The sequence below is a fragment of the Falco biarmicus genome, chromosome 4 (genome assembly GCF_023638135.1).
Source record: "Falco biarmicus isolate bFalBia1 chromosome 4, bFalBia1.pri, whole genome shotgun sequence".
Taxonomy (NCBI): Eukaryota; Metazoa; Chordata; class Aves; order Falconiformes; family Falconidae; genus Falco; species Falco biarmicus.
Genome location: NC_079291.1, coordinates 40,383,733 through 40,407,827, shown reverse-complemented (window position 1 = coordinate 40,407,827; position 24,095 = coordinate 40,383,733). Strand labels below are relative to the sequence as shown.

The window sequence follows — 24,095 nt, the reverse complement described above, 5'->3', positions numbered from 1 at the left end:
CTTAGGTCATTAGATGTATTTGTCTCTCTCCTCTGCTCATTGGCTTGTACCTTCAACATCCCTATTTCCTGTAGCTGTCATAAATGTTTCCTGAAGTTCAAAGGAGCAAAGACAGACCCCACTCAACTTTTTACTTAGAGCAGTGAAAAGCTGTGTAAGAAGATGCAGTATCAATCTCACAAATCCAGACAGACATCTGCTAAAATCTCCCCATTCTAAAGACATAGACTTTTCCACGACTGGTTATTACACCAGTTCCTACATCTTGTTTGCTTGTCACTGGAAAGGTAGTGCAGAAAACATCCATAAAAGATCACGTGGCAGCAGAAGTTTGACAGCATCAGTTATAATCCAAGAAGAGACAAGTAAAATATAGTAGTATAGCTTTGTTACCTACCTTGCTCTGACAACATTACCACACAATTTTCCTCATTATTTGCAAAGTTAGGTTCGTTAGGAGCCCAGGCCACATAGGTTACTGGAGTCCCATCTACCCAGCTTAAAGAAAAGATATACAAATAGTTATTAATTAATACACTTCAGTTGTGAGATGAGAATCCTAATCAAAAACTCACAGTTAGGAAGGTCCATGAGCATTAATAGGAATGGGCTAAAACTGAAAGGACTGCTACAGATTTTCCTCTCCTTACCTGATTATTGTGATTTGAAGAAATTTATGTAAAATATTACTGGTTGCAAAACAGGAAAAGAAAGCACCAAGCGTATTTTCCATTAATGGGCAGGAATGATCAGACATCATTTAATAACAGAAACTATTTTCAACTAGCCATAACATGTAATACAGAGAAGACTATTAAAAGTTTTATTTATCTTAACTGATTTCCTTATATCACATAGTTAATATTATGCTTCTCAGTCTGAGCATTCCTGATATTGTCATAGATGCAAACAAGGACAAAAATACTTTTCTGTGGCTTTTAACCTGAAGAGAAATATCTCCATAGGTAATTTCTATTAAGTCTTGGGTCTGGAAACTAATGGACATTCTGTCAGCTTTAAAACCACCCTTTCTGAAGTATCAACATTGATGTTTTTTTCGTTATGCTTATATATTTTAAACATTGCTATTCAAGGAAAAAGAGGATGGCACTGCATTTTAATCAATATTACAGAATTTAAGTCACTCAGCCTGAGATGGGAAACAAGTTCATCTCCCTTATCTATCTCTTCCTGATGATGATACACTTGATCTAAATAAATGAGATGCTCCCTGGACCCAAGCAATGCCCTACCTTCCTCGTGTGTGTCCTAAATCAGGAGGTTAGAATCATGCACTATCTCAGTCACTACCAACTTGTCTCTCCCCACTCCTCTTCTGGCCTTTCCAAGGTTAGTGATTTACAGACACTCAATAGTGGCGTTAAAATAGAAAAATTAAAATCAAATCCCCTCTAAACCTGTTTCAGTTCAAAATTAGAAGCATGGTCTTTCACCTCCCAGATGTGTCCTAACTAGCAGATGGGCAAGTAAGCAGTGTCAGTATCATGCTCTTCAGTGTCTTTTACTTTATAGTTTTGAGTTAATTTGCATTTTGGTCTTTTCTCAATACTTGTTAACTTTACAGTACTGTAAACTCTGTAAACTTCTACTGACTTTTCTCCTGGAACAGGAGTTTGAAGAGGCTACCTTAAAAATCTCTGTCAGAAGCAGCTTTTGTACTTATTGCACACATCTTCCTAATTCTGGAGGACTTCTCTGGAGCTATGATACATAAATAAGAAACATGAGAAAACAAGCTCTTTGTTATGTAGCATATTTTGAGTGTATGTGTTTATAAGTATAAAATCCAGCATAGTAAAGTATCACTCCAATTTATGGGACAGACTTTTGAAAGAAACTTGAGAAAGTGTGTATGGAGAGTACAGCTGCCAAGCCTTTCTTTGGGTAAGTGTTTACTCAAGAAAAAATGTTCTTTTCCTATTTCTTTTGAGGGAAAACTATTGGACTTTAGAATATTCTAGTACTATTCTGTCCTGCTTTGTACTTGTTATGTGGAACTATCTTCCATCCTTCAAAAAAGCCCATTTAGTGCCTCTAGCTACGTGAAATACTGTATTTGTTTCTACATGTTAAGAGCTGCAGTGATCATCTTAACTTACCTAAACTTTTTATCAAGACTCACTTTTAGACCAATGAAGTATGCTCTTGACTGACTCCAGAATCCCTCCTAAACCAGAAAGATACTGTTTTAATTTGTTAAAAAGTATATCTTTGAAGTAAAACAAGCAGGAATGGAAATGCCATTGATTAGGTTCACAGAGCAGTCGCTGCGGTTGACAGCAGTAAAGCATGTCGACTAAAACAGTTAAGCACAGTGATGTGTTTTCAGACTGCGGTGCAGAAGCCAGGTTTTTATCTGGAGCATGACAGCCGGGTCCTGCAGTGCTGAGGGACCTTAAGATGGGGTAGGAGAGAATCAGATCTTGAGTCAGAAACAGGTACATATATTTCATTCTCCCTCCAGGATGGCAGCACTGTGTAATGCTAGCCTCAAGTCTCCCTCTCACACCAGCTAGTTCCCCAGCCAGCATAGCTGGCACCTTCCCCTATTGCTCTTCCCGCCAGCCTGCCTCACCACCTCAGCACAGCTGGCACAGAGCAGGAGAGACCAAATCCCACTGGACCAAAGGACATGTTTGGGGGGAATGTCATAGGTCCTGTCTCAGGCAGATTTCGTTAGTGAAAGCGCTGATGGTTCTACTTCTGAGGGAATTCAAGTTTTGTAAGCGGATGGCCAAAAGCATTTCTACTTCAGGCTGTCTATAATGATTCTTACATTTTCTTTGAGTCTTCTCTGTAGAAACCTTCTCTCACTATTACTATTAACAACAGCCAGGTCTGCAGAATTCATCCTGCAAAACTCTTGGGCTTTTTCCATGGAGGCATATTCTTTGCTTATGTAGTATAGCTTATCTTCATATGCGATCCATCCGTCCACAGTGGTTTTATATGCTGGAAGATAAATAAGGTAGCCTTAAATTCTGTATCTGTAGAACACAAAAGCTCATTTTAGAATAATTATTTTGATAAAAAACAAGAAACAAGAAAAATAAACGTACACAAAAACCTACCATACGTGTCAGTAGGTTCAGATTTTAATGGTACTCCTGCAAAACAAGAGAATAGAAGGTGTGATGCATCTCCATAGCCTGATTTATGATGCAGCTTGTGACAGCCTGCAAGGAGCAGAGTAAGGAACAGAGCAGGATTCCTTACTTCTTTGCCATTGACTAGAAAGCTGAAATTGTGGTTAAGCCTGTGCACATTATGCAGATATACACATTACGTAATATGCGTGGTCATCTACTTATAATTTTGTATCATAAGCTGTGCTTCACATCAGGAAAGTCATAGCTTTGGCTGGATCACATTCCTGCACAGAGCACAACAAGGGAAAACTGCTCTTTTGGTCTCTAAGTCACAGTAGATTTACTCAAAACACTTTAAGCCTTGGTTTTGCAGTACCTTTACTGATTCATCATTCCATAATCCTCTAGAGGGGTCTTTTTATTGAGAGGGAGAAAATTTCCATTAGATTTACTTTAGCTCTATAAAAAAATTGTCTCAGACCCAAATATTTGTAAGCAAAAGGAAATATGACTATATATTCTGTGAGTTATTTCCGGTTCTGATAGAAAAAGAAATGCCACTGTTTTGAACGTTTGGTTTTCTAAAAGCAGTTAAATCCTGAATAATGTTAAAGGAAAACTTGGAGCACCACTAAATCTTTGGTGTACAAACATATCATATTTGGGTTTTAGCTTTACTTATATTAGTGTAAAAACCAGTATTGTAATGATTCACCATTCCTTACTTCCTATGTTACAAAAACGACTTAATTTTCAAGAAGTTTGCAATCTGTGAAACCTTTGCAAACACATAGTTTCTTTATACATCTTAATTTACATGAAGAAAAAGATTTATTTATTCTTATCATCTATCATTGAAAAATCCTGGCCTATATTATGTTAACCAATGTTCTTGATGTCCATTTGGAAAAAGTAGTTCTTCAAAATTTTGTGTCTTTCTCCAGCAATTTACATTAGAAAGCAAATACTTAGAATGTTGTTTAAGCTTCTTGCTTAGAGAAGAATAAATCTACCTTTTTTTATTTGACAAATCCAGTTAAGCTGCACTTCACAGACCGAAAGAAACCATCGTTTAGAATAAGTCACACCATTGACTGCGCCACACAACTTGCGTCCTTCTGAATTTCTTGAATCATCATCCCAGTTTGTGTACCTAACCTATAGAAGAAATCATCTCTGTTACTCTTCTTATCCATTTCAGTAGTTGTACTCTATATTGGTAAACAGAAACAAATAGGTTTTGTCTGAAAGATTCTGTCTCTGACTAAAAAGAGGTGCAAATGTAAGGAAAGCAATACATGTAAGCAAAAAATGTAAGGAAAGATACAAGAATTTTACAGTTGGGAAATGATGTCAGTGATCAGATGAGGCTGTCTGGCCATGGAGGGCTTTTCCTCTTTGTGCTTCACACATTTGTCCTGGTTTTGGCTGGGATAGAGTTATTTTTTCTTCCTAGTAGGTGGTACAGTGCTGTACTTTGGATTTAGTAGGAGAATAGTGTTGATAACAGTAATGTTTTCAGTTGTTGCTAAGTAATGTTTATACTAAGCCAGGGACTTTTCAGTTTCTCAGACTCTGTCAGTGAGAGGGCTGGAGGGACACAAGAATTGGGAGGGGACACAGCCAGGACAGCTGGCCTGCACTGTCCAAAGGGATATTCCATACCATAGAACATCATGATCAGTATATGAACTGGGGGAACTTGGCCAGGGCCTGCCAATGGCTGCTCAGGGACTGGCTGGGCATCACTCAGCAAGTGCTGAGCAATTGCATTGTGCATCACTTGGGTTTTTTCCCCCCTTCTTTTTGGATTTTATTCCTCTCCTCTCTCCTTTTCATGATTATTATTTATTTTCTTTCAATTAATAAATTGTTCTTATCTCAACCCTTGAGTTTTACCTGTTCCCTGATTCTCTTCCCCATTCTGCTGTGGGGTGGGAGCAAGCGAGCAGCTGCGTGGTACTTAGTTACCAGCTGGGGTTAAAGCACGACAGCCCCAAACACAGCCAGAATCAAAACAGGCAAATGGAGTGTTTCTAGTGAACTTCACCTACCTATGAACTTCACCACCATTCCACGCATGCTAATCATGTGCAGACAAGTTAGTTTTCAATTCATCAACTGTGGCCTGGTCCAAAATTACATTGTCCAACAGCCGTCCAGTGGCAGAGACCACATCACGCATCAATTCAGCATTCGCATCTTCCCTTCCCTGTGGTTAGTGAGTGGGAGTGTGGCTTTTGGGAGGGCTGTCATGTCCTACAAACCTAGTGGAGTTACCTCTGAAGAAACATCCAAATGGGAAGGGAGAACCATTTGATATAACCTCCTTGGGATTTTCAAAAAGTTCTTGATAAGATCACCTCCCAAAACTTTTACAGAAACTAATGTGCAACCAAATAAGAGGCAAGGTCTTTACTTGGGTTAAAAAATAGGGAACAGAGGGCAGGAGTAAAGGGAAGGCAATAAGCAGTAGAATCCTGCAGGAACTTTTTACACATCTGTGGATATTTATATTGGCTCAAGAGACAACTGGATAAATTCATGGAAATAAATAAATTAAGATTACAGATCTGAACTCCAGTTCTGAAAAACCCTGAGCCATCACTGGGGATGCTAAAGTATACTGGGAAATATGCTTGCTGTTTGATTAGCTCTTAAGATGCTTCTGGCCACTGCCAGAGACAGGATATAAGATCCTGTGTGACGAATTTTTATGTTCTGACATTATGTGTTCATATTATATTCTTGGAAAAGAAAATATGCTGGAGTGTTGTGCGGAAAGCTACAGATCCTGATGAGATACAGATAGTTTCCATGTATTCAAATGTGTTACCGTGATTTTAGTCATGGTAGTACAGGTTAACAGCCATGTCACTATTTGCAGGATTAGTGTTTTCTTTGACAAGGGTAACAGTAAAAACCTGAAAAGTACTTGTACAAACAACAAAGCATTTTAAGAAAACAAATTTGATGAAAAAATAAAATACTCACTGGAGAGCCATCACTCCAGGCAAGTCCTTCATCTGGATTCAAGGAATATATACCGAGCCAAACTTTTTGAAAGGCACAGGAAACGGCACTAACAAAAATTACAAGGCAGAGCAGTGTGTAAACATCAACACAGAAAACTTCCATAAAACATCATTAAACTTTCCAGAGCACATCGGATAGTGCAGTGAAGTTGTAATAATTATCCTATTACCTTTGATGAAGGGCATACAGGTGCATATGTTTGTCATAGAAATATCTAGTATTTCAGTGACAACGGCTTGTATATCAGACTTATTAGCAGTAGTGATCCTGTATTTCCTCTATGTTCTGTTTCCTTAGGGAAGGCCTTCACAGACTCAGAAAATGGTCTCAGCATTGACTACTTCAAGCTGAGTTAAAAGTAAATAGATTGATCATGTCTTCTACACTACTTAAAATACCACACCCCACAATTTCATGCATTTCTAAATCATATCTAGTAATCACAATATCGGGGGGTTGTGAGGTTTTTTTATTATTATTTGTTGGATATAAACCACTCTTTTTTCATTAAACTGTTAATGAGTAGATACAATTCGTTAGTAGATAAAATGTCAAAGTTTCATGTGTTTTTGGGGTTTTGAGGAATCTGTATGTTTCAGAAATCATCTGCAGTGGTTTTTCTGGCAAGGTTTTGGTGCTGGGGGGAGTACAGAGGTGGCTTCTGTGAGAAGATGCCAGAAGCTTCCCCCATGTCCAATGGAGCCAATGCCAGCCAGCTCCAAGGGGGGCCCCGCCACTGGCCAAGGCTGAGCCCATCAGTGACAGTGGTAGCACCTCTGTGATAGTATATTAAGAAGGGGGGGGGCGGGAAATCTGCACCAGTGAGAGAGAGGAGTGAGAACATGTGAGAGCAACAACTGCAGACACCAGGTCAGTGCAGAAGGAGGCAGGAGCAGCTCCAGGTGCCGGAGCAGAGATTCCCCGGCAGCCCCTGGTGAAGCCCAGGGTGAGGCAGGCTGTGCCCCTCAGCCCAGGGAGGTCCATGGTGGAGCAGACATTGACCTGCGGCCCATGGAGGACCCCACTCTGGAGCAGGTGGATGCCCAAAGGAGGCTGTGACACATGGGAAGCTCATTCTGAAGTTTGCTGGCAGGACCTGGGGACTCGTGGAGAGAGGAGTCCATGCTAGAGCAGGTTTGCTGGCAGGACTTGTGACCCCACAGGGGACCTACGCTGGAGCAGCCTGTTCCTGAAGGACTGCACCCTGTAGGAAGGACTCATATTGGAGAAGTTCATGGAGAACTGTCTCCCGTGGGAGCGACCCTACATTGAAGCAGGGGGAAGAGTGTGAGGAGGAAGGAGCAGCAGAGACAGCTGTGATGAACTGACCATAACCCTGTGGCAGTTTAACCCCAGCTGGTAACCAAGTGCCACAGAGCCACTGGCTCACTCCCCCCTCACCCAGAGGGGTTGGGAGGAGAGTTGGAAAGGAATGTAAAACTTGAGGGTTGAGATAAGAACAATTTAATAATTGAAATAGAATAAAAAAGAATGAACAATAACAACAGTTATGACAATAACAGTTATAATGAAAAGGGGAAGGGAAAAAATGAAATCCAGAGGGAAAGGAAGCAAGGAACACATGGTGCACAATGCAACTGCTCACCATTCGCTGACCGATGCCCAGCTAGAACAATGACCTGCCTGCCCCGCCAACCCCCCAGGTATATACCAGGCATGGCATCCCACGGTATGGAACACCTCTTTGACTAGTTAGGGCCAGCTGACCTGGTGTGTCCCCTTCCCAATTCCTTGTGCCCCTCCGGCCTTTTTTGCTGGCAAGGCCTGAGGAACTGAAAAGCCTCACAAAGCCAAAACAGAGCACCACACTAATCCTAAGACGATAATTAAGTCCATCCCAGCTGAAACCAGGACAAACCCCCATCCCCCATCCACCTGCACCGCTCAGGGGGAAAAGGTAGAGAAATTAGGAATTAAGTTAAGTGTGGGAAGAAGGGAGGGGTGGGGGGAAGGTGTTTTTTCTGATCTGGATGGTCATAAATTAATCTGATTTTCCCCAAGTCGAGTCTCTTTTGCCCATGACAGTAATTCCTGAGTAATCTCTTTGTCCTTATCTCAACCCGCAAGCTTTTTGTTATATTTTTTTCTTCCCTGTCCGGTTGAGGAGGGGAGTGACAGAGTGGTTTTGGCAGGCACCTGGCATTCAGCCAGGGTCAAACCACTACATTATCTAAAAACTTCATAACAGTTCATATGAAACATCTCTTAAATCTGGTAAGATAAACATATAGCAGATACTCACTACAATGCTTGTCTTAGTAATGGTATCTCCTCTTTACTGTTAATGGTGACAAGGTCCCCTCCTATATGTCTACAAAAATCTCGAGCTTCAAGCCATGATTTCTTTTCAATATTTGATCTGCAAAAACACTATGGAGAAATTACTTTAAAATATACTATATATTTCATAATAAAATGAAGAACTGTAGTCTTGCTTACCCATAAATGGTGTTTCATACAGCCAAGTAAAAATCCGTAAGAGAAATAGCATGAATTACTCTGTTCATAAATTTTTTGCACTAGAGTTGTCTAGCTAGTTATTGTAGCAGTGGCAAACAAAAGGAAGGAATCGCTAGAAAGGAATACAATTCTCTTGAACTTGTTTTACCTAGGGGAGGGCCCAGGCCATCTTTAGGATGAAGGCAGAAGAGGGTTTGTGGTGGAGAGTCAAGGTGGCCTAGGAGGAGACTGAAGATACAGGCAATAGAATGACCTTGTGGTGGTTTACAACTCTCACTTTACATTTGCAACATGATGTCTAACATTTTGGTAGTTCAAAGAATAAGCACAAGTCTGACCAAATCTAAAAATGATGATTTGGGGATAAAGGAACCCCAGTAAATAGCATTCCAGCTGAGTTTGAAAGAAATGAAAAAAAAAAAAACAACAACATAATAAAACCAGGACTCATTAATTTAATGAAGGGGTAAGAAATATTATCTCACACTTACCTAGCACATTTCTATTCTGCATGATCCCAAATCAATGTTTGCACATTACCCTCCTTTCTTGTACGAAGTTCTTTTGTATGCCTGCTCAGACATAACTGATTGTACTTCAAATACGAGTTATCTCTAGCTTTGCTAAAGAAGCTCTCTCATGTCCTTCATAAACATTGGTTTAATAAATCTTTAATGTGACTTATGCTTTAGTTTGAGGAACAGTGTGATTATCTTTGCCAGGTCCAGCCTTAGGCATTGTGCTGCTTATGGATACACCTCACTGCTTCTCTACTTTGTTCCCTGAAATCTCACACACCTCAGAGAAATATGGGATCTTTGCACAACCTAGTGATCACAACTGATATAAAGAGCCATACTAACATCCAAGCTTTGCTGCTTCTGCTGTTTAATACAGCATTTTCACATTGTTCTCTCAATAATTTTAATCTTGTTTCTTCTTTTTTCTCTTTTCTTTATGTCTTTCTAGGGACTTGGTATTTATATCCCTTTTCTTCCATTTTCTGCTCCAATTCATTCAACCCCTAGGACACAAAATTAATTTTCTTTCCTGTGTCCTTCTTCCTCCCATTGTGTCCAGCCAGTCCCTTCAACCTCACAACCTCATCTTTCTTCCTTAGTTTCTCCCCTTTTATAGATTATCCCCTGAGATGTCTGTGGTGTTTTGTTTGGGGTTTTTTTGCTATTTTCCAGTCTCACATATTGCAAAATGAAGATGTCACTTCCTTTTTCTTTCTTTCCCCTCTCCGCCCCTCATCCCTCCCAGCTGAGCAGTTCAAACTTCTTTCAACTATTTAGGCACTTACTTTAAAACAGGAACTACCATGGTTGTTTGATACCCAACCTTCAGGACATGTGGGGACCGGAGCTGTAGTTGGAATAGGTGGAGATGTTGCATTCTCTGCCCACTGCTTACATATGTAATTTTGCTTTGTCTCACAGTCAAGAACATCCCATAATCCAGCTGCAGTCCCAGTTCTCATGGCTACACATCCTGGATTACTTCCTTTGTGAGAAACAAAAAACACATTGGATATTTTATACAGACTGAATTGTTTATTTCTTACTTAAAATCTTTGAGCAGCAACCATTCGCTTCTTGCTGTACTGTAACACTTGGATAGGAGAGTTGGAGAGTTTAGGTGTTTTTCACACAGACAAAAGTAATGTTTTCTGTTTGAGGAGGTCATGATCAGTTTGGGATCCTGCTTTTTTTATGTGCTATATCCTGCATAATTAATTCTATGTTAGAAAATGAATTGATTTGTGCGGGGTTTTTTACAGTGAAACCCTGTATTTTCAAGTGAAGACCTCATTCTACTTACATTAAGTCTGTTTTATATCAGGCAGCATAACCTCGGTCACTAATATAGATAGAAACAAAACCCTTAGTGCATACATAAGGCAGGTGTACAAACCTCAACCCAGACACGATGAAGCTTATCCCATGATGTTCGCTGTAACTTTAGTGTATTCTCTCAGAGGGAACTGCAGGTTGCGTTCATCACACAAAATGCAGTCAAATGCACCCACTGGGTTTATACAATGGCTTATTTGTGTTCTTTCTTAATTTCCTAAGCATTCCTAAAATTTTGGCTACTTTTTGATTCCTGTGGAGCACAGACCTGATGTTTTAATGGACCTGTCTATCATGGTGCCAAGAACTGACTCCAGAAATGGTCAACTCTAAGTCCATCACTTTATGTCATGTCAAGATACATGTTCGCTCCTGCGAGCATCACTTTACCTGCATCAAAGTTCACCTGCCATTTTAATGATCATGCTCCGTCATTCTCCTGAGATCATCCTGTGTGTTCTCACAGGCACATCTTCACTATCAGAAATAATTTAGTATCATCAGCAAATCTTGTCACCTCACTATTTCACCTTTTCCAGATTGTCTGTAATTAAGTTTAACATCTTGGGCTTTTGCACAGATCATTATGGGACTCTACTGGTGAATGTTCTTCCCCAGTCAAAAACATCACCTTCCATTCCCTGCCTTTTAACCAAAATTTTTAATCATGTAGGAGGTTTCCTGTGTCATGTCAGATTAGCTCAAAAGCTTTTGGTGATTGAGATAGACCACACTAACTAGATTTCCCTTATTCATATGCTTTTGGCTCCTGTGGGGAGCTCCAGGAGACCTGAGAGCATAACCTCCCTTTACACAAGCAATTTTATGTATTGTTCCCACTATGTCTTCTTTATTCTATTCTTTATTACAGATTCAACCAATTTAGCAGTGACTCATTGGTCTGGTTTTGCCCACAGTTCCCTGGAATCATTTTAAATGTTGGCATCAAATTTGCCTTTTTTCACCCCTTAGCTGTCAAGGCAGTTTTAGCAGGTAAGCAGGTAGTTAGGTACACATTACACTTCATGTAACCTTTACAATTTGGATGCTTTTGCATCTATGCTTAGTCCTGAAATGCTTTTCTTCAGATCATCATAATCTACTCTCCTGCTATTTCAGCCTGAAATAGACTTTCCAGTCATACCCTCACAAAGAAACTTTGCAGCACAGAAAACACAGTTTCTTCCTCAGCGAACACAGGTGCAGTGAAACTCATTTTTCACTGTTCCAGACAAATCTACAAGTGCACACTTTATACTCCAATCATCTGCTGGCAGCAGAGACTCCCTGGCAAGCTTTCTTCTCATGGCATTTACAGAAATTTTATTACTCTTTTACCATTTTCATAAAAATGTTGTTTTGCATGTTATAACCTCGCTGAAGATTTCTGAGAATTTTTTCAGACAAATGATCACTAGGAGGGATGTGGTATATCTTGGGGAAAGCAGATTCCCTCATGGCATTTTGAAATCTTGTTTTCTGTGCCTGTGCACAGTATGATCCTGTGAATGCATTCTTAGCATCACAAGTATGGAAAATGATGGCATGATCATTTTTGGTACTGAGATTTTGTAATTGTCATTTTAAATCCTTATTACAATCACTCTGTTTCAGACTCTTCTCCCAGGCTAACTTTTCTACTAGAGTGATGAGTATGGAATAGTCCTAGGACCTGCCTGTAACTCCTGCTAATCTCTTTGTGAAGATGAGACAAAATGTTAATCTTACAGATAAATATAGTCAGATGTCCTATATAAATAAATAAATAAAATAATATACATTTATATTATATAAAGTTATATATATATATAATAAAACTGCAGCTCAAACTGTTCCCTTTGAAATTAAAAGATGGGGTTTGAGAAGTGCCAGTTCTTGTAAAATATACTGAAGGCTTAAAGTGTAAAATTCAGAGGACATTACCAATGCAAACCCAAGGAGGGACCATGACCTCAGAGACCACCTCCCATCCACTGTTACGGCACCTACCAGGCATTGCTGCATTCCAGTGTGTGAAGGAGAGAGCTTCACCATTGGCCCACCTAAAAGTGCCTTGGTCCTCCATGTCACCAAGACCAAGCCAGAAATATTTCTCAGGCCTCAGCCCAACAAGGCTAGTCAGATAGGCTTGTTCATACCTGTAGAAGGAATCGTAAAGACACAAACGAAAACAAATTCATTTATCCAAATCTTACTTGTCTAATCTGCTGATGAATTCTTTTCTCCTTACGTCAGATTGGGGGAGAAGACCTTACAATAGGATTTCAACTCTCTGTAGCTCAAAGAACAAAAGCAATACTTTGTTGAACTAGAGACCTCATCTGTAAGTGGCTGTTTGACACTGTGTTAGATTTTGTAGTTCTAGGAATATTTCAGAACATGCAACCTTTACCTATTTAAAAGCCAAGGAAAAGGTATTATCATACCTGCTTTCAACTGTGGCTAGGTAAGCTTCTTCTCCTTCACAAGTGGTATTTGCTTCTGAAAATGTTGCTGGAACATGCCCAATAAAATAGCAGTAGGTCCCATATCTTCTCCAGCCCTATAACATGATTTCAGGATGTCTATATAACTTTTAAATAATTGTGATAACATGTATTAAGTGAGCTATACCATTCTGAAATGAATGAAGCACAATAATCGTGAATATTATGAATCAGAAACCATTTGCAGTGAAATTACAGATCCCTTCTTCAGTGATTTCTGCAAGTGGCTTTCTAACGTTTAAAGAAACTGGGAGACAGAGAGAAACTTCAGAATAAAGACAAAAATCTATATGTAAATAACATAAATAATTCAAATAATTCTAGATGATTGTCAGACAAGGTACTTATTCAATCTGGGAAATTGGTGGTCCATTCTTATATACTTACTTTTTTGCAACCTGTATCAGTAATTTCCTTTTCTCCAGCTATTTGTGATACAGGTTTTCTTTTACAAATGTAACCAGCTTTCTTCTCACAGTCATAGTCTGCCCAATAGCCATCCTGTGGCAGGAAAAAGGATGTAGTAACAATGAGAATAAGATGAATAATACAAAGCAGTTTCTTTCTTTATAATGAAAGCTATTAATTTTCTTCCTCCTTTCATTTTGAAACAGAAGTATTTTCTTTTTCCTTATCCAATTCCCTTAGTTGATAACAAAAATAAATCTTCTCACATTTAGTGAAACAGACTGGTCTATAGTACAGCTACAACTGGTAGTGGTAAGAAGGGATGAGGGTGCAGGGAGCTGGTTACCAGACCTGTTATGCAGGGCCCTGCACAGGCAGTTGTGCCACACAGGGATGGGCAGATGAGCAGGCACAAAGGAGGCAGCAGGGATCCCCACATGCCACCATCACTGCCAGAGGGGAAGGAGCAGAACATGCTCAAACTACAGTCAGAGACTTGTTTTATAGTCCTAATATATTCATCGCTGTCTTTCAGATTAACTTAGAGGAAATTTCATCTGTGATGCAGTAATACTTTCATTTTATTTTTTCTTACTTTTTTAATGAAAGTTCGTATTTAATCTCATACTTTGTCCCCACATCCCTTTTTCTGGCCCTAGCCAGTTGCTGAAATAGCAGGTTCATAATTCTTTTATTAAAACGTTAGTTTCAATATTAAAGTAAAACATACATTGAATAATTTTACCTGGCCCTTGATCAGTACACAATCTTCTGGCCTGTTGTTTGTGGTGGATGGCTCCCCCAGGTGCCATTTTGTGTATGTCACTGGTGTACCATCACTCCATTCAAAATACATTTGAACCTTATGATCGTTCAGCCCAATCCACAGCTTGTCTGTTGGCTCTGAAACACGGAACCACAGAATTAGAAAAGACCTCTTATGGCACTGCATTCTTTTCACAGCACCCTCGAGCTCTAGAACATACAATCCCTTCCGTAAATTTATGAAACAAGATTATTTGCTGTGTTGCATGTTCATTTCATAAATTAATATTTTTCACATAGATATTAGAATAAAGAAAGCATGTTTTGGAAAATTAGGCTGTAATGAAATGCCTGCACTGGATCAAAAAATTTTGCTTCCTTTCCTCATAGCAGTGGGAGAAGAGCAAATTACCAGCCTAATGCTACTACACTATGGTGGTATGATAGAACTGCATTAGTAGTTACTTTTTAGGTTCTGTTGCACTGGTCAGATTTTAAAATACTATTTTAATCTAACTTGAAGTGTGAATGTTTCAAGTTTCTTTCAACAAAATAAAAAAGGAAAAACCCGCTAAGCCTAGCCTCCCAGCCCTACAACAATTTTTTAGGCAAGAAGTAAAATCGGAGTTTCAACAACATCCAAAACCAAAAAAAGGGGAAGGCTGTCAGCAGCCAGATCTAACTTTGAGGCTGGCTTTGCTCCAGGTTGAGGCTGGACCAAACGACCTCCAGGGTTCCTTCTGGCCTCAACCAGTGCACGATCCTACGGTTTTAGGCATTCTTAATACAAGGACAGCAAGGGAAATGAAAGGCAAATTTAGGCAGCATTCACAAACATGGGAAAGATAGATAGGGAAGGATGTTCTCGGTTTCTTCAGTAGTCACTAAGCTGGGGTACGATACCAGAATCAAAAATATAAGAATCCAAAAATATCTCCTTGTATAGTTGAACACTAAGCAGACAAATGACTCTTGCCGAAGAAAGAACTTTTCTGTCTTGAATATCTTTCACTTTTTCAGTAGTTCATTGAGAATTTTCACTACCTCTAAGCATGGGGGGGGGGGGGGGGGGGGGGGGGGGGGGAATGGAAAGGCAAATAGCTAACAAGAGTAAAAAGTAGTAACGCGTCTACAGACTCCTCATGTTTCTGCCAGGACATTAAAAAGGCCATGGTGAGACCTCACTGACATGCTAGATCAAATGACCTGTACTCACAGCTCTTTAGGCAACCCAGGCAATTCCACAGCTTGCTGCCTGGGAACCACCTTGAATAGCTCAGCTGATCTTTTCCACCTAGCAGTGTGGAGACCTAAACTTTTCTTTAGTAGGTTTCTTTCATCACTTCTGCAGAGACCTGTGAACTTACTGGTCTGGGTGCTGGTTAACCACAAGATGTGGAGAACTCATCGTAAACCCACGCTGTAAGTTCCTCAAATGCACAGAAAGCAGTACAAATATGTTAGTCTTCAATAAAAACTGCTATTTCAAAGTGGAACTTACATTTCTTAATCCTTTCACTGAGAAAGCTTCTCACTGGGATGACAGATGCCCTACCCTCATGCAAAACAAAGCACAAGTCAAGACAGTTAAGTAAATCTGCAAGTTCCAGCAGGGAAGGAGGCATCTGCTTTGAAGCAGAAAGGAAAGCACTGCACCAGCCTAATGCCTCTAGCTCCTTGCATGTCTCTGACTGCAGTAGTTCATGTGAATACAATTCCTACATCTCAATTCAGCAGGCTGGTGCTTCTTACATGCTGACAAAGGCAAAAGCCCCTCTGGAAACACTCACTGTACCCAAGCTGAGACAGCACAAAGCTGTGCTCCTCGAGGCTTTGGATGCTGGCCAGGTGACTCCCTTCCTTCTGACAAGAGGTCAAAGCTTCTTCCCATCCTTTGGTCTCCCTGAAGATCTTGTAGCAGTGATCTACATACGGTACCCAACCATCTGGACAAACAGCAGCCCCAAAGTCACCTAGGAACAAGTACCAATGGTTTAGAGGGGTTCAAATGTCATACAAGGCACATGAAACTGAAAATACTTTCACTTATTCTGTGCAAAAATTCTGAACTAAGAATTTTCTTTGCAAATTCTTATTATAAGGAAATGACACACACAAAACATAATAAACATAAATATGATTTTAAATCTGGTATTTTTTAGCTTGGAAAAGGAAAGTTTTTTTAATACAAATGTTATTTAATACAAATTCTATCATTCTTAAATAGTCAAATGTCTGTAACAAATACAGTAATGTATCAATTTTAACAGCTTCTGTATTACATAGTACTTACTTGTCAGATAAAAGAAATCAAAAATTATCTGCACCTACCAGGGAATGCTTATGAATTTTAAAAGGTAAGTATATTGAGAGAGTAAAACTCATCTAGACAGATTTAGAACTAGACATATATATATATGGAAACACGAACAGGAAAATCTTTATAAACTTAAAATATCTTATCTTTGCAATATATCGATCTTCAACCTTTGGCTTATTTTTATTAATGTCCCTCTTCCAAAAAGTAATTTTTGGCTTGTTCTCCCTTTTTGTGCTCTGTAGTGTGTGTATTCAAAGGGAAGACCTGACTAACAAAATATGGACAGGACAAGTTGGATGTTCTTTGCCTTTACCTGTTTCATTCTGTGTGTTGTGGGACTGGAAATCAGCCTAGAAAGGGTACAGTGGTTTTAAAAAAGCAAACCAACTACACAAGAAATAGTTGCTATTTCTAACATAATTATTCTGCTCACCCTTTCAACGTGAGTGCCGAGCAATTCAGGTAACAGCTTCTACTTGTAATTACCACCATTTATCAACATACCTGAGGGAGCCAAGGTAAAGTTTCTTTTCTTACAAATGTAACCAAGTTTCTGATCACATTCCCAATTTTGCCATTTAGCTTTTGTTTCAGGATTCAAAACCACACAGAGCTTTCCAGATTCTGGAGAGGGGCTTCCTTTGGGAAAGGTACAGAAAGAAAAAGTGAACTTTTCTGAAAGGCAAATAGAATGCTAAGGTCTAAAGTGCACAGGAGAAATCACTTCTGGCTGAAGTGAGAGCCCCAAAGATAACGTCTTTCCCAGCTTTGGCAACTGAGGTGAATCTCTGGTAGTGGGAATGTCTGTATGACATGTAGTATCATTTACGTGGATACGAACATCTAACCCCCTCATAGTTCTGTTGCTAGAGACAAGAAATGCAAGACTGTATATTTTTGCGAATGACAATATTGCTTTCAGAGCTAAAATATTTTTGCAATACAGAGATGTTTCTGGCTTATATGGCTATAGAAAAAAGGGTTTTATAAAGCTAAAGCAAGTAAAGCTAAAATACATACCTTGTGGCATATCTCGCTGCTAACACAATCTGCTTTGCAGAATTTGAGGCACGTATATTTTTTCTTTTGAAATACAGAATCAAAGGCACAGATACCTGGGGCCCAGTTTAAGTACTGGAACGGGCTGCCTCCAATCCACCCCCATCCACTCCTCAAGTCCAGTCTGTTGAGTCCAATCCACAGTGCAGAATCCGTACCTTCTGTTAACTCTAAGTAACCAAATAAAGATAAATGACTTTATAAACCACTTTTTTGTTTAGCAATAGTCACTAATAATGTCTCTAGGAGGACTTACAGTTCTTAAATATCTAACTACAAATACCTTTAGACACCGAAATATCTGATAAACTGACACACGCCAAAGCTTTGATTACTGTAAAAAGCAAACAAACAAAAAACTCCTCTCTTACTCTGTCACCTAATGCAAAATGAGCACGGAGGAGGTGCCACAGAGTATATCAAAAATGAAAATGTTTCTGTAGAACAGACTAAATTCTGTATAACATTGAATTTATTTAGGTAGAAATATCGGTACAGTGTCAGTATAAACAATAATAATTAAGCTCTTAGAAGTTAAATTCATTAAAAATAACAGGAGAGAGTTTCTTCAGTACCATTCCTTCATCAATACATGGGTAAGTAGAGCCACAGTTTAGGATCTATGAATAACTGATATTTTTCAGTATGTCAAATGAATTCAAGAAATCAGATGCCAAACTGCATTTGACACAAAACATCTTTTAGCATAAAAATATCTCTTTTTCTCTTGTTTTCAATTTGTTTTAAAGGTTACTTTTGACCAAAAGGGAAACTTCCATTTACTTTTCAGAATATCTTTTTTATCTTAAAAAAAAACACAAAACAAAACAAAACACCAAACACAAACCAAACCCAAGGAATTTTTAATATAACGTTTTTAAATAGTCAAACTGTTACACTTTCAGGGCACTGAAATGTGTTGAATTCTGTTTAAACTTGGCAATGATTTTGATATCAATTTGCAAATTCTAAAAGGTTTTGTTTACTTACTTATGCATATTTAGTTCTATAGACATTAGCCAAAACCATACTAATTAGTCCTTAACTGTAATGATGGACTGAACAGATCCTGGATGTAAGTCAGCGTTTGCTTTACTTCCTCACCTTTAAGGTATATTTGCTCATGAATATCTGTAATACTCAATAATTCCGCATTTTGCTGCTGACAGCTCTTCCTGGCTTGATGCCATGTGAGAGCAGATTCAGAGTTTATTTGGTAATGGACATTTGTTAACAGATCTGTAGTCCAGGTGGTGTCTTTATCTGTGAAGAAAATAAATATTTTGGAGAGGATAGTAACTCCGCCACAGGAAAATGAGTTGCAGGTTCTTGTTATGCATGGCGTTCTCATTGAATGTCACCTCTGCTGTTCTTTCAAGAGCACTGAAAATGTTGTGAGTGGGACGGAGAAGGACAAAGTCAAGGCTGTGGAGAAATCCTAGGTGAAATCTATAAAAAGTTATGCAACATCTCCTCTTTCTGGACAGCGGTTCCCTCTGAGAGCTCAGCGAACCAGCTCTAGACCTGAATCTAGCATCAAAACAGTTGTCAGATAAATCTTCCCCTTGCAAAGACTTCTGGAAGTGCCTGTCACACAGCTTCAGGACCCAGGCACTTCAATGGTGCTAAGCCACATTAGCTCCTCTTCTGAAGACTTTTGCATCTTTGGTCCGTTGAAGAACTGCACTTCCTCAATCAAGCACAATACAAAAATTGAATCAGATATTTGAGTATTCCCAAAACTCAGTGTGAAGCTGGATTTTAAAAAGAACTAAGAGCTGGGACTGGCTTTCAAAAGCTTTGAAAATTATTCACTGATGCTATGTCACATGTCTTTTGGACTCAGTGTCCATTGCATCTTTGTAGGAACCTGGAAAGCATATTTGACGATGAATTTGAACCACACAAAAAGCACATTTTTAGTCAATTGGTGTAAAGGGGCATTTTAATAATAAAAGATGTAAAGTTGAACAGGACCGACGGGGAGGAATATCAGGGAAAACTGAGAAGTGTCAGAAGGAGTCTTCAACACATAAAATGTAAAGCTCCCCTGTCAAGAACAAGGCCATAAAGGGAGATAGAGGGGAAAGTGACCACAGAAGTGGAAGGCAGTTTTCAGAAAGTGATTGAAGTTGTAGAGGAATGCCAGGGATGGAAGGCAGTTGTTAGAAGGGGTGGAAATACTGCTTCCCAGGCAATAGGAATAGGGCTTAATAGCATGGATAAAAAGGCACGTTCCACCTACGTAAAAAATATATTCACATGAGAATCACGCAGACTAAAATGTTTTCATCATTAATCTTCCTACAGCCCTCATTTTTGTGCCCACATCCATTGCAACAGAGGTCCTCAGAGAAGGGTTGTACAATGGTGACAGCACACATTCTGGCTGAGAAACAGCAAGGAGCTCAAAATTATCGTGCTGCTCAGCAACACCCCCACAACTAGTGGGAACCACATGCCAGATTACTCTTCAATCACAGTTTTCTCCACGTCTTCATGCAACATGTTGCTTCCTTGTGTAGAGAGCTGCAGAATGTGGCAATACAGCATATACTAAAATAGATTCTTGTAAACTATGCATTATTATAAAGATATTAATGATCTGCTAGTGCTGGTTTGCCAATACCACACTGAGGGGAACTGCGTGGAAACAGGTAACTTACCTTTTGATGGGCAAAATCCGTATCGCTGGTCCGTGTCATAGTCTGCAGTGGTTGCACACCAGAGCCAGCCGTCTGACCGGCCAGCTGCCGTGCACTCAGCATACCATTGCTTATTGTACATGAAAGGGAACACACAGGGGGCCCCGAAAGCATTTCCTAGCAGTGTAAAGGTCTCTGAGAAGGCAAAATGATATAGTATGGAACATAATAAGTGAATGTAAACTAAAAAATGTGAAGCCAGTGCTAGTGGCTGAACTGCAGCTCAAGTGCTTTCCATGTTACTTTTCCCATAACAACAAAACTCATTTCAACACTTTTCCAGACTGAACTTGCTGACACATGTTTTAGAGCAGTGCTGTTCTGATGTAAAGTAACATTTCACAGGTGAGTGTAGATTTTTGTTCTGACCAAGGTGCTTTTACAAACTTACTAAGACCCCAGAGCTCTAACCTGAGATACTACTGTTTCAAACAGTGTTAAGATTTTATATAAAAGGTGTAAGAGGAGGAACCAATATTTAGAAGTCCTACTTCCTGGAGAAAGTAAGCATCACTTTAGACAATCCATCTCTGGTTTTAAGTATCTCACATGCAGTGGAGCAGCTCCCACATGCAAGGCTCGGAGTTTAATTCTTCAAATATCCTGTCAGGTGGTTTTTAGAAAGTCCATTCTGAACGTGGGAAAGCCCTTCAGAGCAATCAGACTTCAGCTAATCATAAAAAGATACTGGCACTGGTAATTGTCATTATTCTGTGAGCATCCTCATCTGCTGAAACGAAAGCCACACCTCCTCCACCTGCACTGGTACTTCCAGCCCTTTCTCAGCTCACCCATATTGTGCTACTTTCTTGAGGATGTAATTTCATTTCCATGCTGCTGTATAAGAAACTTGTAAGAGTTTACACTCTCTATTAATGATGTAGTGACACAATATGGTGACCAATAGTGACTTTAGAGAATACTCATATGTAGTCTGAGTATGTATATACTAACATATTATACATTTAGAAAACATAGAGAGTATATGTAATACTTATACTACTTGTAACACTGACATACTATAATGTCTGTACTAATATAGCATGTATTATTTACATATATTTATATATATGTTATATAATACATACTTGTCCATAAATATTATGTTAAAATCAAGGCTAACTCCCTCAGTACACTGATTTTATAAAACTCTGATGATCACTGAAGGAATCAGAACAGTCAAAGATCCAAAACACACTAATAGTCACAAACAAGTTAGTGCAAAGGGTGAAAGAATCAGTTTTCTGTACCTTCATATCCCTGGGAACATAAAACATCCACAGGCCCGTAGATCTTCCACTTACTCTTTGCACTCAGCCCCTTCTTCAACAGAACATTATCATATTCTTCATTGCCAGGACTGAAAAACAAATCCTCTCCTTGGATTGCAAGGAGGCTTTCATTTCTGCATTCCCACCACTGAAGCCCACTCGTTTGATTACATGGATACAGGGTGATCAAGGCCCGATCCTTCTTTGATGGCACCCCCAGGCATAGGTTCAGTTTCACACTCATAAGCTGATGATCAGTGATCCACCTGAATTTTTGTGATTCATTGTCTTGATGGCAAGCGGCAGTTCTAACTGACTGTGCGATAGATGCCTGAAGGCAGAGCTTGTTGACTTTATTATATACTAAAAATGTTTCAGTATCTGTAAAACAAAACAATGCCTAACAAATGATTAATATAGAATATGTGTATAACGCATGTGTGACATGATTCTGCTTCCCATTCACATGAACAGGGAGTCACTGCATTCATATCAAATAAAAATATGATGTTCTGGAACAGACTCAAGTGCAACATGAGTTTTACTGATTAAAAAGCAGTAAGGTAGACAATAGAGTATGTAATTCATTATTATATGTCACCATACTATGGATTAGTAGCAGTCAGCAGCCATCATCAGAGCTGAGCACAGCTTGTTGGTTACATCAGTCACACTGATTCCCTCAGTCACACTGTTATTACCATTACTGTCTTTCCATCCATCCCCAGATACATGGCCTTGTAGACCTCTGACCTCTACAAACTTCCTTCACCCTTACAGATCTCCTATTGGGGTCACAGCTGTCTCTGCCAAGCCATTTGTCCCCCCACTCCCAAATCCATATTGCCTTTCCTTCTCACTGGGTCTCACAGCCAGTACTCTGGGCTCATTGGCCTTGCTGACCTACAAGACCTGCAGTAGCTATTGTGAGCCATTGCAGTATAAAACTAGGAATTACATTGGGAAACCAATCACAGTCTGAGAAAGTAGCTAGCACTGGGGAGCAGTGGCATCCGACCACCGCCTGGCAATGTGGAAAGGCTGGTGGAAGTTAGAAGGTCCACATGTACCAGAAACTGAGTCTCTAACTCTCCAGGTAGTTTCTGTGATCATGTCTACAGAGCTGGCTCCAATGTAAAGAAGCAGCAGCTGAGCTTATGTGAGTCCTATAACGAGTTTATTAGTAGCAGTAGTGCATCACGTGCGCTGCCCCTTTGCAGTGTGCCTTGTGACCCACCTAGCTGTATTGCCTTCCAAAGCCTGTGGGATTCATAACCAGTTTTGGTCCCTGATACATCTTTTGCTTGGTGGGCATCATATATAATTAAAATGTACTTTAAAACCTAAAGACTTTTCATTTAAAAGCCTGTAAAAAAATTGAATCAATTTAGTTGCTAATATACAGTATACTGAAAAAAAATTTTTCTGGCCTGCAGTGATACCGTAAGCAATTAAAAAAACCCAAACGACCCCATACTCTGAGGCAATCTGTAACAGTTTTACTCAGGAGTTTCAAAGCTAAAAAGATTTAACATTACAGTCTCCAGAAGCCATCTGTTTAACACTAAATTGAAGTGCAGCTAAAGAGATGGCAGTAATATTATCACCGCAATTCTACAATAACTTTCCTAAACTTAATCCAACTTTATTTCAAAAAATTTACTTTATGTATTTTATCAATTCTGGTGAATTCAGTGACTGTTCAAAACAGTGAATTAAAATAACCTTTTTATAAGAACTAAGTCTCTCTGAATTGCACAGCCATCATATGGGAATACCTTTCTGTCCTACAAGTAATTCCACATTTCACCACTCCTGAAGTTTTTCCTGCCTGATTTTGCTAACCATTACCCAGACACCAACAGCTCAAAAATCAAAACACAGAAGAATAAAGCAAAATGAAAGGAAAAAAAATTAAATATATCTCATTATATTCTTAGGTCTAATCTTCTGGGGTTATTGAAATGATAGTGCCACTATAAATTAATAAAGCCATTAAGAATTCAGTCTTTGCTTCCTTCTCTATTCATTTTTTTCTTCTGTTAGACCCTGCCCTTGCCTCTTGCCCGCCTCTAAGAGGCTCGCTTTCTATATGTCCCAAACTAATAATGTACATATAGGCACTGCCACAGAACCATAAATCACCCAGAAATGCCAGAGGACATGCAAGCACTTTCACAGACACGTTTGTAGGAGGCAAGCGAGAGGCACTTACCCGCCAGCTGCAAAGTGCTGTGAACAAGAGAAAGAACAAGCAGCAACCCAGAGAACATAACTGTAAATGCTGTTTCGTTTTCTTCCTGTCACCCAAAGCTGAATGATGAGAGTTGCTGGTGATCAAGTGCTGCTGAAGAGAGGACAGTGCCCAGTCCTCCTCACTTGCAAAGGCTGGCTGGTTGGTTAGAAAGCGTCGAGTGCTAAATAAGGAAATATTCTGTCACATGCCACATTTAAAAAAACCAACAACCCAAACAAGACAACACAGCACAAATTTTGCCTTTGAAAAGAATGAAGTCTCACTGAGGGCAAACCAAGCTGCCTTGGGAAAGCCCGTGATACACAGAAGGTTATATCCCAATACTTCCCTCCTGTCTTTCC

The 24,095-nt window shown here is 39.5% G+C and overlaps 1 protein-coding gene across 1 annotated transcript in view; it reads right to left on the bottom strand.

The window, feature by feature from the left end:
- The window catches only part of LOC130147531 (macrophage mannose receptor 1-like), a 37,592-nt gene extending 13,712 nt beyond the window's left edge, over positions 1–23,880 (bottom strand). The window contains exons 1-19 of the mRNA XM_056334806.1: positions 23,713–23,880; positions 21,477–21,878; positions 20,188–20,361; positions 18,626–18,784; positions 17,578–17,691; positions 16,967–17,101; positions 15,933–16,115; positions 14,123–14,280; positions 13,357–13,470; positions 12,910–13,025; positions 12,473–12,621; positions 9,934–10,133; positions 8,410–8,537; positions 6,105–6,192; positions 4,124–4,268; positions 3,093–3,128; positions 2,798–2,973; positions 2,121–2,188; positions 398–498 (exon numbers count right to left, since the gene is read on the bottom strand). Of these exons, the coding sequence (XP_056190781.1) occupies positions 398–498; positions 2,121–2,188; positions 2,798–2,973; positions 3,093–3,128; positions 4,124–4,268; positions 6,105–6,192; positions 8,410–8,537; positions 9,934–10,133; positions 12,473–12,621; positions 12,910–13,025; positions 13,357–13,470; positions 14,123–14,280; positions 15,933–16,115; positions 16,967–17,101; positions 17,578–17,691; positions 18,626–18,784; positions 20,188–20,361; positions 21,477–21,878; positions 23,713–23,770 (2,704 nt within the window). The 5' untranslated portion in view covers positions 23,771–23,880. The remainder of the gene's footprint in view (positions 1–397; positions 499–2,120; positions 2,189–2,797; positions 2,974–3,092; positions 3,129–4,123; positions 4,269–6,104; positions 6,193–8,409; positions 8,538–9,933; positions 10,134–12,472; positions 12,622–12,909; positions 13,026–13,356; positions 13,471–14,122; positions 14,281–15,932; positions 16,116–16,966; positions 17,102–17,577; positions 17,692–18,625; positions 18,785–20,187; positions 20,362–21,476; positions 21,879–23,712) is intronic.
- Positions 23,881–24,095: the final 215 nt, after the last annotated feature.